Below are 18,699 nucleotides of genomic sequence, written 5' to 3'. Positions count from 1 at the left end.
AACCAAGTGGCCGGGGAGGACCTCCACGTGGTGGCACCGGAAAACGAATTCACATGATGGTCGTGATGTAGTAGGCGATCAAAACAGAGTCTGCCCTGCGGGGCTGAAGCACGGAGGTGCGCTTAAAACTTGGGTGCTGTACTGATTAGTTTAGTAGATATTTAGATATGTCTTGAATGCTGAGCCATGCACTCAGTATAGACTGGTACCGTTGTAGCGGGTCACAGAATCAGTCCGTAGGAAGACACGTTAAACCACCAGGATGCAATCCTCTCTTAAAGTGTGATGTAATCCTCTCTTAAAGTGTATCTTACTACTCTTCGTTCGAGTTTCTGTCCAGTCAGAACACACCGATGACACGGTGGAAACACTTGTTAGAGAAATGAAAATTTTGCTCATTGCATAATTGCCATTTGTTTGGAAATTTAGATAAGTTCAACAAATGGGTATTGGAGAAATTTCTGGTCCATTCAATGGAAGATGAAGAGGAAACCGAACAGCAGATGCATTAAATTGAAAGTTAAGGATTTGACGATATGAGTTAAGGCAAAATTAATAACTTGTTAAATTCTCACTATACAGAGGAAGACCTTTCAGAGCAAATGGAACACAGAACTAAAGAGTCTTCCTATTAGATATTGTACGTGAAGATTTTGTTAGGATTAGAAATTTTATCAAGGGATAGCTGTTATCAAAATGTTCCATTGCGTTCACTGAATTTGGGACAGAAATGGACGTATAATTCCGTTTTGATTCAAAGTTCTTTAACAGCATAAACTATAGATTTAGTTGCATATGTCCTCTGTCTAATAATTGATAGTATAGCTCAAGCCATGTGCTATTGGTAAAACAGCGAGCGTCAACAATTCTATCCACTTCTATAGCTGTTAATAACCGCTAATCTCCAATTAGTTTCAGGAGCTGATGAATGTGACAGACATTTCCTGTGAATTTGATAAAGAAGAAGAAAGTAAAGGGAATTGTGATTTGTTTTCAAACTTCGTCTTGCAAGTAGTGAAAGTCGTGCCTCCCGTGCAGTCTTTCGTTTTTCGTTACGGATTGATAGGTGGTTGCATACATAAGTCAAAGGCTTAGCTATTTTTCGTCTTTACGTATGGTCGCCGTAAGCCGGACCAGCGAACTTAACTCCCTCTGCTGTAGCTTACCGGAACATCGTGGGACAACTAAAAACATAACAAAAAGTCTGATTGTTGACTAAGGTTAGCAATTTTACCGCGGAAAGTTTTTAATGCTCGGAGGATTTGTGATTTTGATAAACCTGTCCTATTGCGTATTACAGTGAATGCAAAGCTAATATGTCGACAATTGAGAAATTGTCAATCCGCGGCATTCGAAGTTTCGGTGCGAAAGCTGAAGATGAACAGGTACGAGTTCTTGCTTTCCGATGTGTGAATTTCACCACAAATTGATATGGCTGCATTTTAATTGCATTCTTTCTAGATCATAACTTTTACCTCTCCTCTTACTCTGATACTTGGAGAGAACGGATGCGGGAAAACGACAATTATTGAATGTCTTAAATACGCACTTACGGGTGATACGCCACCAGGAAGTGAGAAGGGGAAAAGCTTTGTCCATGATCCCAAGATTTTCAATGCAACGGAATGTTTGGGACAAGTTAAACTTATGGTGAGTTGAAATTAGTGAATAGTAATTTGATTATAAGGTTCCAGGATGTTTAAATTATTAGCACTCTTTGCTGATGCGTAGATTGTTTTATTGCTGCAAAATTTTCATTATTTCCATAACTTTTCAGTAGAACTACTCGGGAGCGTAATATAATACTGAAAGGATATCAAGGGATTTATTCATTGTTCCTAGATATTATCTACCACTTGTTGGCCTCTCTGGAGTCATGGATTCCATTGCATTGCATAGTTAGCAGGGAATTGCTATTTTTTCGGCCGATCCATAGAAGAACGATAAGCAGATACGTGAGTGGGATGAGGCTCCAGACCGATAGTCGCCGGGTAGGCTGTTGAGAAAGTGGACGTTCTGTCAATCATGTGAATTTTGCCTCGCTTTTCACGGCCAGGATTTAACTGATTGTGCTGCCTGGTTTGCCGATATCTGTTTGGAGTTTTCAGTTATACAGGTTACCGGATTGACTGTTTAATATTCGCGATGAACTGGAAGCTTGTCATGTGATGAAGAGAGCTTACTATATTGTCATCTATTGCCTCCAAGGGAAAAAATAACACGGAAACGGTAGTTGCCAAACAAATTCATTGCTTCGGCTAGGATCAGCTAAAGTGAGAAATTGTGTATGGCAACCGATTGACATTGACAAAACTCCAGATCTAATCGAGGAGGAGTTTCAAAAGGAAGACCACGTCAATGTACAATGGCACACACAATCTATGAGATATCTCCAGACCATTCTGTCGTAATCTTTTCAATATACAAGTCGGGAAACCAGAAACTTGACGCTTCAGGTATAAAAGGTTTTGTGTTTCCCTTTGTGAGGAGCATACTCCAGGCTTCCATTGGCTAATAGCGTTGACTCGAGATATTTAAATTGCGCTGTTAGCTACAGTAACCTGCCCAGAACTGAGCAAATTAAATATCTCGTATCAATGCTATCTGCCAGTGGAGAACTGCGTAATGAAATTGTTTCACGCATTAACGCGGAAGTGGCGTTCCACAACTGGTGTTCTTTGTGATCGACGTATCAACGAACGCCTCAAATCTAAAATTTACCGCAATGTCGTCGGTCTGCCGCTCTCCATAGTTCTGAATGTTGACCGACTATAAAAGACAATGAACAGCATCTTGCGGTAATGGAGTATTTTTTTTTTTTGCCATTCGGCTCCTCCACCGGTCGAGTTCTATCTTCTTAGCAACAAGAAAGGCCCGAACGTAATGGGCAACACAGTTCCAGCTGTCAGCAGTCCTCAGCATCTCTTCCACAATGTTGTCTGGAGAGAGATCCCCTGTGTTTAAATAGAGCTGCTGACGAACTCCATCCCACCTTCCACAAGAAAAAAAAGTGTGGTGGGCATCGTCCACAACTCCATTGCAAAACACACAATGCGGAGAACGCGCCTTTCCAATCTTGTGCAGGTAAGACTGAAAATTTCCATGCCCACTTAAAAATTGGGTAAGGAAATAGTCTCACCATGCTTCCGATTCAGCACCTAAGTTGCCGATAAGCCGCGCAGTCCATCTGCCTCTAGTTTCATTTTGCCAAGAGAACTGCCACTGGTCTAGAGTGTGTTGCCGTTCTTCGCGAGCAACCACCTCCCTTGGCTCATCTCCCTTGCGCTTGTATATGGCCTCACGCTCCCTAGCAAGAAGGGCAACGGGGATAACTCCCGCGATCACCATCACGGCCGATTCAGAGACTGTGCGGTTCGCAGACGCCACCCGTAAAGCTCCCCGTCTCTGTACTTGCGCGAGGCGTCTACGATATACCTCCTTGTTAAGAGCGCCAGCCCATACCTCTGCACCGTAGAGCAGGGCAGGGCAGGTAGGACCCCCAATGTTTGCCATTAGCCTACTTAACGCCGAAACTCCAGCCGCAGCCTTGTTTGCTGCTGCTTGGATTTGCTCAGAAAAGCTCATCTTTGAGTCAAGAGCCAACCCGAGGTACTTTACCGCTGATTTTGACTCGATTATCTACTCGCCGAACGATATGGGACGCAGGGTCGGAATTCTCTTCTTAGTCAGGATGACTACTTCGGTTTTTTCCAGTGCAAGGTTGAAACCATGAGTAGTCATCCATCCGCTTACCCGTCGCATCAATATGCCGAGTCTGCTTTGCGCCTTTCCGACAGTGCGTCCAGCAACAAGCGCTGCGACATCATCTGCGTAGCCGACCAGGCGCGACTCTTCTGGCATGTCGAGTTTAAGCAGACTGTCATAGGTAGCGTTCCAGAGATCCGGCCCTAGGAATGATCCTCTAATGTTTCATAGAGCAGGGAGCGGTTCCTCAGATAGTCCCTCAAAATTCGTAAGAGATAGTTCGGCACGTTGAAGGTATTGTCTAGTGTGCCTAGAATGTCTTTCCATCTTACGGAATTGAAGGCGTTTCTGACGTCAAGCGTTACGAGGAGCACCACCCGTCGAGTTCGGCGGCTATGTGCCTCTGCTCGACGAACGGCGTCCACGACCTGCATGACAGCATCAATTGTCGATCTCCCTGCCCTAAATCCAAACTGCCGGGGAGATAAATCTCCGGCAGCGCGTATCGCTTTAGCGAGTCTATTTCTGATGAGCTTTTCGAACAATTTCCCAGCAGTATCAAGCATACATAGTGGGCGGTATGAAGACGGCAGTTCGGGATCGCCTTTCCCTTTAGGGATCAGCGCAAACCTCGCAACTTTCCAACGAGCAGGGAAAATGCTCTCTTTCAGGCAAGCGTTGAATGCGCCGAGCAGTAGGTCTGGCCGGTGTTGGAATACCAGTTTGTACACCTCTGCTGGAATACCATCGGGTCCTGGCGCCTTCTTATTTTTCATAGAGAGGACTGCCTGTTCCAATTCTTTTACAGAGAAAAGTGGACAGTCCTCTGCGCTCTCCGCGCCGACGTCACCATCCCATACGGGGTGTGCAGGGAAGAGTGCCCTCACATTGCGGTCCATCTGCTCGGCTTTAAGTGAACAGGGTTTCCGCAGAGCCCCGATTTTTCGGGTTACAAGTTTGTAAACGAGTCCCCACGGATCCCCATTCACCTCGTCGATCAGATCTTGCCAGCAGCGAGCTTTGCTCTTGTTTATTGCGCTGCGGAGTCTCCTTTTGGCTGATTTGTACTCCATCATTATGGTACATGCCTCCTCCCGGTCGCCTAGACGTTGTGTTAAGCGGCGGAGCCTGTGACACTCCTTCCGGAGCTCTGCGATTTCCACTGTCCACCAATACATGGAAGGTTTGCCGCGCCTCGATGTTTTCCTGGGCATGGAGGCTCCGCAGACCGTCGTTATCAGGTTCATAACTGAATTTACGACAGTGTCAGCAGCGGCACCACCGCCCCCAGGAGTACCCTTCAGCGTGGCCCCACCTGTTCCCAAAGTTTCGACAAACTTCCCGGTGTTCACTTTCGCGACGTTCCATACACAGAAAGATCGCTGGGGTGGCGCACATCGAGAGTTTGTGTCCACCACTTCGAAAGCAATGTATTGGTGGTCACTTGCCGAAAAGTCTTCCATGGTATGGCCATGTAATTCGCGTTAATGAGTATTCACTTACCAAGATTGCTCAGAACATCGACGATAAAATATTAGGTTGGGAAAAAAGTAATGTCGCATTTGTGATCGAAATTTAACGCTTTATTTAACATACTTAGAATTATCCGATTTAAGTCAAATATGCGCCGTTTTGTTCGCAAACGGGTTGCCATTTAGAAGGCAACTCCATTATCTCCCTTTTATAAAACCCCCCCTCCTTATTTGCAAAAAACTCCGACAGCCAGTTTTCGCAAGCCTCTTTTGAGGCGAACTTAGTAGCACAAAGAGCGTTTTGCATGGATCGGAAGAGATGGTAATCACTGGGTACCAGGTCCGGACTATACGGTGGGTGCGATAGGACATCCCATCCGAGCTCCCGTAGCTCTGACGGGTCATCAAAGATGTGTGAGGCCGAGCGTTGTGCTGGTGGAACAGAACACCATTCCTATTGACCAATCCTGGCCGCTTCTGGTCAATCGCCTGCTTCAAACGGTCGAGTTGCTCACAGTAGGGGACCGAGTTGAGGGTCTGGCCATAGCTGAGCAGCTCATAGTGGATGATTCCTTTCCAATCCCACCAAATACACAGCAAAACCTTCCCTGGCCGTCAATCCAGGCTTGGCGATGGTCGGCTCGCCGTGCTTCGACCACGATATTTTTCGCTTGAGATTTTCGTACGTGATCCTTCAAAGATGGGTCGAATTCGTTCCGTTTCAGCAGTGCATCGCAGGCGTTGATTCGGCCCAAGAGATTTTTTTGCGTCAACTCGTATGGCACCCAAACATCCAGCTTTTTTGAAATCCAATCTTCTGTAAATGGGTCCAAACGGTTTTATGGTCCTTACCAAGTTCCCGGCCAATCGAGCGAATGCTCACATGCCGGTCTACTTGGATGATTTCGACGATTTTATCGGTTTCTACGACGATTGGCCTACCAGTACGAGGTTTATCTTCGACATCCACTACACCAGAACGAAATCGATCGAACCAACGCTATGCTGTGCGAATCGCTACAATATTGGACCCATAAACTTCATAAATTTTTTTTTGGCCGCCTTCGTTGCATTTTTACCGCTCAGGTAGTAAAAATGTAAAATATGATGAATTTCTTACTTGGTGGATTCCATCTTTGACGCGCTATAACTTGAGCTGAAACGTACCATCATAAAACTGTCAAAGAGACACTTGTAGCCCAGATTGTCGTCTTCTAATCGCCGTATAGTATGACTCGATGCGATAAGTACAACACAAGATATGTTTAAGTTTCGTCATCTATTGGCAAAATACGACATTACTTTTTCCCCAACCTAATAAAATGACCAAATCGATCATGACGAGCCGACCCCGCTTGTGAACGGACCAAACCAAAGATCTATAGAGCGGGTAATGATACGCTAGTTCTGCATGTTGAGAGAAACGACTAAATCGCATCAGTCGTACCACAGCTTTTGACAAACCAGGCTTGGTTGGTAATTTCAACAATTTGACGAATGCACATGTATGGGTATGGTATGGTATTGGCTAATCATTCAGTCGCATGGTAATTTAAACTTTCTGCCGAATTGCCTTCAATGGTTGATTAACAGTAATCGCACCAACTACAATTTGCCATTTGGCCGTCATGACCAGTAATGTTGATATAGACGGCAGTAGGCACGATGTTGGCTTTTGGCAATCCCTCCACGCAAAGCCAACATCGTGCCTACTGCTGTCTATATCATTGCCAAAAACCATATTTTTCAGCATCAGGCCGATCTATCTTTGACGGTAAAGGAATAGATCGTGCGGTCAGCTGAAAGAATAATGACTTTCATCTGTCGTTCATAACTTCGCTTGGCTTCTGTAACAGCGTTGCATTTCAGAGATTGAAATGCGGACATCGTATTGAAATTGTGGGCTATCGAAACAGAATTTACAGTCGTTTTTATCGTGTTTACTTTTTATGTCATAAAGCATCAATGCAACTTCTTCGGAGAATTCTTGCAAGTTTTTCCGTTTTATCGGTGAGCGTAAAAATGTTAAGTGTTCAGACACGGATCGTTAGGTAAGTGTACTGACACGGACTATTAGGGTTATGTTGTAGGCTAGTCTGCTTATGTTCACTGCCATCGTTGCCTCAAGAACCCTTGCTCAATTATCAGCGTGACCGAGGTCGCCCTACCACATCGACTAAGCTACACCCGCAATTTCCCCGGGGTTTAGTATCACGTTCATGCTGCGATCGATATTCTACACAGTTTTGCAGCTCGATCTTTCATAGGATCCGTTACCTGGAGAGCTCAGCAAGGATCCACCTCCTTTACTGATATGGGCTATTTCATTTTTAAGGTTTTGTTTGCAAAACACACTTTTCTCAGAAACGGTTATACCGATTGACACGTAATTTGGCGAGAAGGTGGGAACTGTGAACGCCCAGACATGCACTGAGCGATATCCTTCTACGTTGGGATTTAGGGGGTCCCCAGACATGTAAAAGAGGGGTGTACAAATTTTTCACCGAATATAGTCAGTTGGGTCTAAAATGAAAGCCCTCCACTAGTACTTTGCGAAGCCGGTCTTAGTTTTGAGATTTGTTAGAAAAACGGGGAGTGCTCAAAGTCGACTTTACCGTGTAAATTTACTGCAACTAAATATCAATATCACACTAGTGAGTAGTCTGACATGCTAAATGCATATACATAACGGGCTACGTACAAATGGGATAGGTTTGCACTCAAATATACTCACAGAAGAAGCAAACAAAACCTTTCATACCTGAGGCCCGGAGATTCCAGTTTCGCGGCTTGTTATTTTACTAAGAATATTAATGTATCCAAACTTCGCATTCTCCTCCTTTACATGGGCTTGGGACTAGCGTGTTATGTAAATAACATTGTAGAGTTTATTTCAGCAACCTTGGCAAACAAATTTAAATATTTTAGGTCAAAACACTACGGGGCGAAAAGTATACAGTGTGTCGATCGATGAAATATAGCTTCAAGCGTAGTAAGCCTACTTTTGAGACTTTGGATGGAACCATTTGCTTGGACTTCCAAGGCCAGAAAGCTGCTATTAGCAAGAGATGTGCCGATATAAATGCAGAAATGTGTCATTATATGGGTAATGGGATTGAATACAGTTCCGAGGGCAAATTTAATGTCCAGAATACATTCTAGGAGTATCAAAAGCAATAATAAACAATGTTATATTTTGTCATCAAGAAGAATCCAGTTGGCCCCTTGACGAAGGGAAAAAACTTAAAGAGAAATTCGATGCTATCTTTGGTACAACAGAGTACAATAAAGCCATAGAGAAAATGATAAAACTGAGAAAGGTACAAATGGATGAGTTGAAAACAAAAGGTATTGAAAGACTTATTACATGTGAATGTGACATTTCTTACTGGCAATTTCCAGAGGCCGATCTAAAGGTTTTAGCTCATGTTAAGGCAACAACAGATAGCAAAAATTTGGAGCTGCAACAGGCGCAGAAAAAATTGGATAACTTGAAAGAAATGCGTAATCGGCTCGAGGAGGACATGAAGCCGATACAGGATCGTCTCACAAAGATCTTCACAATCGAGCGGGAAATTAGTGAACTTACAGCTAAGAAGATCGAATATGAAACAAGGTAAGACTTGCTGAAACTCTTCATAAAACTATTTAGTTCATTGTTTTTTTAAAGCATAACTGAAATATTTGGTTTCCAGGTTGAAAAATTCGAAGGAGCAAGCAAAGAACCTCCAGTCGAAAATTAAAAATATATTTGAAGGGAATTTATCTATGCTGGACGAAGAAATACGTTCCTTCCGGGAAAATATGAATGATAAAAAGAATCAACTACAAAATGTTGAGGAAAAATTGCAGGCCATTAAGTTTGAGGAGAAAAAATTACAAAATGCGTTCACGGATCTCGACCGTCGTCGGACGTCATTGATTCACCAGAGACGACAAGAACAGGACTATCTTTCTGAAAGAGCCCAGAAGATTATTGAGTTGTGTAAGCTTTTGAAAATAGATGTAGATGATGATATCGAAGAAAGACCCAACGATGTACAGGAAGCTCTGAAGAAAATTGAAACTGCCTTTGTAAAAGAGGAAAAACGGATATCCGAAATGAGTGCCAGAAATGATAAAGTTGATCAAGAACTTCAGCAGGAAATAGACAAACTACGTGAGAACAAAGCTTCAATTGAGAGTGATATCGTGTCGAAAAAAGATCAAGTAGGTAGATTTTAATTTTTCAAGCATAAATCAACTGTAAGGTTTTCTTAACAGAAAAAACAATTAGACCGGGATCGACAGAAAAATCTGAATGAAATCAATCAAATAGAGAAATCTGCCCAAATGTTACAAACGTTAACACGTGAAATTGAAAAGATTTCTAAAACTTATGACGATTACAGTGCGTCAGTCGATTTGGAGGGAATCAAGAAAATTATCGCCGAAAAAAAGGCAAATGTCAATAAATTCCAAGAGACAGTGGAAAAACTTGATGAGAAAATCACGTTCCTTAATTCCATCTCAAAACAAACAGGTGAAATTTCACTGAAAGAAAAGGAACTAGAGAAACGTGAAACCGAAATGCGTCGTGTCAAAAACAAACATTCCGATAATTTGAAAAAACTGTTTCCAAGTCGTGAAATTTCGTCTAATTATAAGCGCAATGTTCAAAATCTTTATGATAGCTTGCAAAAGCAAATATCTGATTTAAATAAGAGTATTAACCTCGGTAAGCTGAAGGAAAAGGAACTGCAAATAACCAGGAAGAATCAAAAGGATGAAATAACGAAGTTTGAAAAAGAACTTGAAAAATGTGAAGATAGAATATATGAAAAGTGCCATTCTTCGGACTATGATGGGTTGCTGGCTCGTTCAAAAGAGAATATTGACAAAATACAGATGGAATATGGAGCTCTCAAATCAGCGGAAGCTATGTACAAGAAGTAAGTATTTATTTTGAATGAATGATTACTACATCAAATTATTCCTAAATGTTATTTTCATAGGTATATTCAAAAGATCGAAGATGATCCATGTTGTCCTCTCTGTCATAAAGACATGCAACCGAATGAGGTAGGCACTGTTTAATGTATGAATCCGTTGCGTTTAACTGTCTGTTGATCAATTTGTCAACAGGCTGCTGATTTATCAGCCGAACTTTCAGACGAAATTCGTCGATTGCCGGAGAACATTCAACGTACAGAGGAGCAACTGATAAAGGAGCAAAGAAAATATGAAGAATTGTTGTCTTTGAAGCCAGTCATTGAAAAAGTACAAACCCTTAAAACTGACATTCCGAAATGTAAAGATAAATTGAAAACCACCGAAGAGAAATTGAGCGAAACTACAAATGATGTTGAATCGAACCAGATGCTAACAGCCGAGCCTCAAGCTCATATAGAGTTAGTTAATGCGATTCTCGGTGATATGAGTTTACTAGATGAGGCGATCAAAGATGCTGCACGATTACAAAGCGAGTTGGAGAAATTAAAGGTTGTTGTGTTTTGTCCAGCTTTAATTTGTGTAGTTGTGTAGGCTGAAACGCATCAATTTTGTTTTTGTTTCTTTGAACAGGCAAAGTTGCCTTCCTATGATACAAATCTATCACTGGATGATTTACAATTGGAGAAAACAACGGTGAGTGCAGAATTGAAAGCAGATCGTTCCAAAGTTGACGAACTTCAGGCACAATATGAACGAGAAAGTGATACATTGAATCAATTGCGCGAGAAAAGGAATAGGTAGGAAGAAATTTTAGGAGCTTTTTATGGTTAGTCCTTACTTTTCATTGAGTGATTTGGATATATTCTAAAGAATATCAGCATCAATACCTTGGTGTATCAGCTTTGTCACACACTATACGATATTTTATCCATAAGTTGGCAAAGAGATCAGTCATCAAACTGTTTATTTTCGGTTGCTGTGTTTTCAATTTTATTTTGTGATGCACGTTAATGCTATCGTCCCTTGGGTTTGTTGTTGTTTGTTTTTTTCCTAAAACCCTGGCAAGCTAACAATGTTGCACTGATGCAGTTCATAATGACTTAGAGGGAACGGATGTCAGGCTATTGTCTATGACGCAGTGTCAATGATGTGTGGCTTTATTGCTTTGATAAAAGTATTATAAGATTGTCTCTCAGTTTTGTTCACCCCTGACATATTAGCGTTCATAGTTCTCATAGTGGACTGCTGCAATTTTAGCGAGGTAAGAATTGTAGTATAAAAAATTTGTAATTATTCCGTTGTAAGTTTTGGCCTGGGATATTCTCAGCAAAGGTGAAAGGAACCCGGGCTTGCTAGGAATGTCTTGATAAATTCCAACCAAGATTTTTCCTTCAGAGAGATCTTTTTATATTCCTCATTCGAATGGTGCTCAGGGCGTAGTATGTTGTTAAGGCAAAATATGCTGGTGTTCCATATCCGACAACAAATTTTGACAGCCTCCATCGAAGTTCCTATTAAAGCTAGGTCACCCTTAGATAACAACTGTTATAAAGCCTTATAGTCGCTATTTTCCTTATGAGCCTTTTAATAGCTTGCCAAATTCCCACTTGTTCATTAAGCAGTATTTAAATATTTCTTAGCTCTACCTGGTAGTTGGAAGTTTTCCCTCTGTGAGAAGATACCGCAGCCTGCAGTGTTATGGGACATGATGCCATTGAGCAACTATGTAATAGCCCTCATCCCTTAATCTTCTTTTCACAGACTTTGGCTGTTACTGTTGAGACGTGTGTGTCAGTTTTCAGAGATATTGATTAGGTTCAAAATGTAGTAGATGTGTGGAGCTTTGACCACTTTTATTCTGTTGAACATAGAATTAAACTTCCTGGAAACCGTGGATAGGCGACAGTTAGTGTAAGATTCGCTTAAATGTAATCGCAAATGTAGAGTTTCGCTTCCTATCTTATTTGCATTTTTGCCAGAAGTGGTTTCCTAGAAAAAGAAGAGGAAGCTCAATGGTTTCAACAGAAATGGAGGACGAGGCCACTCCCAAACCAATCAATCCAGTCTAGTTAGGATTTAGAGAGATTTAAAACAGACGGTGGTTGATATGCAAAGTGCTTGCGTTCTTACCCCGTCTCGTTCACCACTGAAGCTCACAAAAAACACGTCAAAAAGAGACTGCGAGGAAGAAGTTAGTGTCTTCTAGAAACGATACTAACTTAGTTTTTTTCAAATTTATTCGTTCCTCGGTCAAATCCCTAATACTTAAGTCCAGAAACGAATATTTGACCAGTGTGGAAAATAAAGCGCGGAAACCTGAAACTTTTCTGATCTCACATTCGCAACTCCCGCTGCCCTGCCCAGTTATCCCCTCCGTCCATTAAATTCTCTGGCTTCTCAGCTAACTCCCCCCAACTATCTTGTGATTTACTCTGTCGCTACCTTTCGTCAGTCTATGTTCCCCCTTGTTCCTCCGAATCCTTTCCGATCGTGGATGTAGCCTGCCCCGCATTGCCTACCATTCCCCTTCTTACCCCGATCATTGTTGAGTACCTCTTGATAAACTTGATGCCAATGTCGGACCTGGCTGCGATGGTCTTCCAAACCTCTTTCTGCTCAAAACTGGTAAGTCCGTCTCCCTTCCCCTGTCGTTTATTTTCAACAAAAGCCTCGAAGAGAATCATTTTCCCGGCTTGTGAGGTTCTCATCATCCCCATACACAAAAGAGGCGATCTTACATTTGCTGAGAATTACCGCTCCATTTCCCTCCTCTCCTCCTATTCCAAAATTTCGGAAAGATTATCAGCGACTGGTTGTCCGTCCACTTTGGCCAACATATAATGAAAGAGCAACACCGCTTCGTTAAACGTAGGTCCACTGCCTCCAACCTGCTTGACTTTACCAACTTTGTCGCCAAATGTCTAAATTCACGGCAAGAAGCGCATACCATTTACACTCTTCTTTTGCTTCAGCCTTTGTTCCGTTTACAAGCGGGGTCGGCTCGTCATGATCGGTTTCGCCATTTGGCTCTATCGAATGTCTGATCTGGGTGCAATCTCGAGGCTTTTAAATCCCATTTACACTGACTTCGCTAAAGCCTTCGACACTGTAAATCACAAGATACTTCTATCCAAACTCTCGTCTCTAAACGTTTCCATACTACTTGTTTTATGGCTTGCCTCTTGTCTTTCCAACCGATCCTGCCGCGTCTCTTTTGGCGGCTGTAGTTCCCGCTCCTCCCCCTCCTCTGGCATCCCATAGGGATCTATTCTGGGTCCTTTGTTATTTTTATTTTTTTATTAACGACCTTTCTCCTCTCCTTACTTGTCCCTGTTTGCTCTATGCAGACGAACTTAAGCTGTTTTCCTCACCCACTTCTTTCTCCTACTCTCTTAACGGGCATTCCTTATCCTGCTTAAATTCCGCTCAAGTCCTCGGAGTCACTTTCGACAATAAGCTCCGCTTTGAGACCCATTGCCACGATGTCATCAATCGAGCAGCAAAATTGTCAGGCATTATACTTCGCCCCTCCACTGATTTTGACTCCATCCAACCCTCCTTAGCTCTCTTCAATTCTCTCGTGAGGAATACCCTCGAGTATTGCTCCGTGATCTGGTCACCCTCTCGTAACTGTGATTATCTTGCCCTTGAAAATGTGCAACGTAAATTCACCCGTTCCCTTTTCTTTAAGAAAAGCTTCCCTCGTGTGGACTACCCCTCCCGCCTCCGCTTTCTGAACCTTCCCTACCTACAACAACGTAGATCCTATCTGGATCTATGCACATTTTTTAAACTTTCCTCGGGTCTGATGGACTGCTCCGCCGCTGACGACATCACCTGCCGTCCTGCGTCTTATAACACACGTAGCGCAACCATTTTCAACGTGCCCTTCACAGAGCTCGAAGTCTACTTTGATTCCCCGATTCCTAGGCTTTGCGAAATTACAACGCAGAACAGCTTGGTCCTTCTAACTTCTCTACTTTAAGTAGTTTTAAACGTAGGATAAGATTTTTGCTTTCTCCTCCTGAGGACAATAATTAATTGGAGTCTACTGTTTGTTGTTCGTTAAATTAAATAAATAAACAAATAATCTGTGCCTTCTACAGGTAATGCAATTATCAGGTAGATACCAGAAATCCTCGATGAAACAAACAAGTCAAGCCTTCACTGCCGAATTAATCAATTCTGTAAACATATTCATCAGTGCGATAAAAATTTTCATATTTTTGAGTCAGCAAAATCATTCCAGGGGAAAAAAAGACCAAATTTTTAACTTTTTTATTTCGAAGACTCGTTGTCCTCTTCCTAAGTGAGTTTTTGTCTGAAGTGCTTATGGACCAGCTTGTCCTGAAATACCTAAATCTAGACCCTGATTGTTAGTTGATTTAATTATTTACCTAATTCACAAAAAAAAGCCAACTATTGATAAGAGATTAGATTTTTGTCTGTTCCTTTTATTCTAGCCTAAAATTGATAGATCAGGGGTAGCTTCCTCCAAACTACAATTTTTAATTTTAAATGTAAATATATATTTCGGAAGCGACTTACCCCCTTCATCAGTACAAAGCTACAGCACGACTTACCCCCTTCATCAGTACAAAGCTACAGTAGCTTCAACTATTGATGTTTCCTAAATCACCATTAATCTTTAGATTCTCCCGTATCTTGTGGATAATGAAAGTTTCTAATGCGTCCAATTTACTGAAGTCGTTAACTTCCTTAATTACAATGAGGTTATTTTCCGTTATTGCATGTTAATCCTCGATGTTGTTAGAAAATAAAAAGAAATGCGTGGGTCGGCAATGTTCTCAAAAATGATGGAAAGAGTGTTGTTGTTCAAGCAGATTGAAATTTTTCCTGAGCCCTATCAGGGACCTATGCTACATATCTACCAGCAATCCATAGTGAGACAGGAAGTCTGCACCTAATATGGGAATACTAATGTCAGCCAAAGGGAAGCTGCACGGAAACGTCCAAGCCAAGCCAAGATTCACGTCTATTTGCCTGTAGCAATAAGTTGCGGTGGGCGTGGAGTTTGCTGACGCTGATTTCAGCTGCTGGGGAACTAGTTTGTTGGGTTTGGAGACAGGGAGGACCGAGACATCTGCTCCAGAAACCAGACCAGAAAATTGCGCCAACTAAAAGGGTCGTACACTGTAAGGCGACGTGTTGCTACAATTTGGGTAGACAATGCCGTGCATCCCAGTAAGCACGAGAAAAGTTCATGCGCTAGTACATTTCGTGGCCTGATCTGCAAACCTACGATGGTATCATCACACGCCTTAGTTCGATACGGACTACGGAGTGGGGCTACTCGTACGCCCATTCCTCGAGGTGGCCGTCGAATAAATCCTCGATCGCTCTTTCGAACGCAGAGCATTCTTCTGCCCCTAATGTGGCTACATTGGCCGTAAGGGCGGCCAATTGCCTCTTCAGTTGTGCCACGTTGGCGGACTCACGAGGTACCTTCGCGACTACGGGACGCGCGTATAACTCGTGTATTATATCCGCAGACGCAGCCAACAGCTTCGGGAAACTCGGAGTCTGTGCCCAGGTTCTAGTGAGGACTTATGCCATCCGAAAGCGGCTGAGCTTGGAAGCAAGCGTTCACTCTGGACTGGATGTCGGTAGCAAGTCCAAGACGATCTCCTTGGACAGGCTGAACTCTTTCTTCAAGAAAGCAGACGGCACTGGAACGACGCGATAGCGCCGCATTCGTTTTGCTGTCGAGCGTGGCGTGGCGCATGGCCAGTCGAGCAGTCGAGCATGGCTGTATAGTCTCGCCACGGGCTCTCTTGCCGAAACTCTTTGGTTTCAGCCGGGGGCAGAGTACTGTGGCGGAGCGCTACTAAGCACCCGCTTCATAGCCCTGTTTGGGGCGCGAGCCCGCCGAACGTGTTATCAACTAGGCAAATGTGCGGCGTGCCTGTCGAACTTACTATCAGAGGAAAAGAGCACGGTCGACCACGTGGCCGGTTTGAAAGCGGGACTCAGCCCAGTCGAGTGGAATCCCTTCCTAAGAAAAGTCGAATCGACAGTTATTCATGTTGTCGTGGTTATCAGTGCCCAAATTGTTTTTTAGAGTAACACTCTGCTTGGATGTTAATATAATTATCGTAAAAGGTGATAATACTTATTCGCCGGAAGATATTAACGAAGATGAAATTCAGTAAAACGGATAGCGCCTAGGTTAAAAGTGCAGTTGAACTAACTGAAAGCTGCTATGAACCCTGGAAACATGATTATGTAAATGAAAAATATGTTCAAACAAAGAAAATTAAGTGATTGGCTACAGTTTCATGCCACCCGACGACTATAATGCGAAGCATATTCATTGTGGCTCAAGAAAAAAATTTCAAACGTTCCTTTGATCTCCGATTTCAAATTATTCCCTTAAACTTCGTAACAATAAATTGTACACACGTAAGCCCATTCTATCGGAACTATTAGAGAAGCTTCTACTCCCAACATTTCAGCTAAACTTGGACATGAGAAAGATATTTTCATCCCATCGCAATTTGGGTTAAGGGAAGAACGTATGTTGAACAAATACATCGCCCAGTCGAAAAAAGAAACAGCATTTGGAGAAGTGAGTTTGGTCTTTTTTTCTAAAGAAGGCTTTCCTTAGCAAAAGATTTCAAGAGAACTACATTGAAATAATATGCATGGTTTCATAGCGATCAAAAACTGGTTGCCGAGCAGATATATTAAACTAATTAAAGGAGATCTACGACTTTCGCTGCCCAATATCATTCGAGCGAGCATTTGTTACCAGTAAAAGAGTGCTGAAAACAGCCTCCTTGGGCCGCTTAATATCTTTGGATATCTAACGGACAATTTAAATCGTATAAAAAGCAACAAGGTAGAACTAACCCTTCTTAATCTCGTGTTGGTGGGTTTCAACATTCAAATTTATTTGTTATCCAGGATTATCATGAACTTAATCAATATTTCTTCTTATTTTTGAAGAAGTAAGAAGGGTGCAACCATTTTTTTCATTTTCCGAGCTGATAACCAACTCTTAATTGCTTTCAAGCTATTAAGAGTCAGTGGCTCATTTTCACTTCTCTGCTATCAATGAAATAATTAAATTTTCATATTTTTCAGCCTCAAGGATAAGCAAATAAAACTTCAAGAAGGAGTGCAAGCTCTCACTCAGCTCAAATCTCGTCGAGATGAAATCGCTGCACAAATTGGAAAAATTGATAAAGAATTATTTGAGTTAGAAGAAAAACTAAAGCCACTAAAGGCCGAGCTCAGTTCAGCGGTTGATAAAAAGCAACGAACAAAGGAAACCAATCGTAAAATGTTAAATACTGAAACTGCTAAAATTGAAAGTTGGAAGAAAATCGACGGTGAAATTAAAAGGTAAGTTCAATTTACATACGACGCTAAGAATATGTATATATAGACGCCTGTATTCTTCATGGCAGATACACTAAAGAGCTGCAAGTTCTTGCGGAATTGAATTTAGCACAAGAAATCGAAAATTTGAAAAATACCTTAAAGCGGCATACTGATGAACAGGCTGAGAAGGTAAGCATTAGTTACTAGTTTACGTTAAAATTGACTGAACTTTTCCTTTTTAAAATTTGACTTCTACAGAGTATCTGCTACTTAATTATTTTTTTGCTTTTCAGGAGAAAGAAAAATCAGACACAACGACGGCGATTGAAAATTTAAAAACCGATATCCGTAATCAAGAACTGGTTGAACGAGATCTCAAAGATAATCGCGAATTGAAAACACTCCAAGAAAAAGTTGAGCTACTTCAAATACAATATGATGACCTCAGAAAAGATATGGGCGAGCGTGATTTCAAGAACGTTGCACGCGAAAAAGATGAACTAACAAAAAAGCAGGACAACATTCGAATAAAGAAAGGTGAAATACTAGGTCAAATGGGAGAAGTCCAAAACCAAGTGAATAACCTCACGAAAGAATTGAATCAGCCCCAATATAAAAACTGTGTTAAAAACTATCGCAAAAGCTACTATGAAGTGGAAATCCTAAAGAAAGTCATTCATGATCTTGCCGAATATCGTTTGGCATTGGAACGCGCCTTAATGCAATTCCATTCGGAGAAAATGGAAAAAATCAATCGATTAATTCGTGAATTTTGGCGTCAAATTTATCGCGGTAACGATATTGATTATATTCAAATTCAAACGGATGAAATGAAGACAGAGGCAGCGGACAAGAAACGAAGCTACAACTATCGCGTAATTCAATCGAAAAATAATTCAGAAATTGATATGCGTGGACGATGTTCGGCAGGACAACGTGTGCTAGCTTCGCTTATTATACGAATGGCTCTTGCGGAGACTTTTAGTAGTAATTGCGGTGTACTTGCCCTTGATGAACCAACGACGAATTTGGATCGTAATAATATTCTTTCATTGTGCGAAGCGTTAAATCGAATTGTTGAGGAACGACAGTCACAATCCAATTTTATGTTGATCATAATTACACACGATGAGGAGTTTATCTCGACTCTGGGCAGAATTGAGCACTATCATCGAGTGACACGTAATGAAGATGGGAAATCTGTTATACGTAAATTCAGACCGAATTAAAAAGCTATTGTTAC

General features: G+C 42.0%; 1 protein-coding gene across 2 annotated transcripts; it reads left to right on the top strand.

The window, feature by feature from the left end:
- The first annotated feature begins 982 nt into the window (after positions 1–982).
- Positions 983–18,699, top strand: LOC119656260 (DNA repair protein RAD50). Of its 2 annotated transcripts, XM_038062678.1 has the most exons (14): positions 983–1,220; positions 1,301–1,385; positions 1,462–1,650; positions 8,106–8,283; positions 8,340–8,525; positions 8,580–8,793; positions 8,873–9,386; positions 9,441–10,108; positions 10,172–10,238; positions 10,302–10,658; positions 10,740–10,906; positions 17,217–17,477; positions 17,543–17,645; positions 17,750–18,699. In XM_038062678.1, the coding sequence occupies exons 2-14, from the start codon at positions 1,317–1,319 to the stop codon at positions 18,683–18,685; spliced, it is 3,909 nt and encodes a 1,302-aa protein (XP_037918606.1). In that variant the 5' UTR covers positions 983–1,220; positions 1,301–1,316; the 3' UTR covers positions 18,686–18,699. The 2 variants fall into 2 exon arrangements, with proteins under 2 accessions (XP_037918606.1, XP_037918605.1); XM_038062677.1 differs by having other exon boundaries at positions 983–1,385.

This window comes from Hermetia illucens, chromosome 4 (assembly GCF_905115235.1).
Source record: "Hermetia illucens chromosome 4, iHerIll2.2.curated.20191125, whole genome shotgun sequence".
Classification (NCBI taxonomy): Eukaryota; Metazoa; Arthropoda; class Insecta; order Diptera; family Stratiomyidae; genus Hermetia; species Hermetia illucens.
The sequence above is the reverse complement of the archived record's forward strand: the minus strand, read 5'-3'. Positions and strand labels throughout refer to the sequence as shown.

Excerpts from the sequence above, each read along its gene's own strand:
- LOC119656260 (XM_038062678.1), top strand. The coding sequence starts at position 1,317 with ATGTCGACAATTGAGAAATTGTCAATCCGCGGCATTCGAAGTTTCGGT. Across the intron at positions 10,659-10,739 it reads GCGAGTTGGAGAAATTAAAG|GCAAAGTTGCCTTCCTATGA; the intron begins GTTGTTGTGTTT and ends TTCTTTGAACAG. Across the intron at positions 17,478-17,542 it reads ATCGACGGTGAAATTAAAAG|ATACACTAAAGAGCTGCAAG; the intron begins GTAAGTTCAATT and ends TCTTCATGGCAG.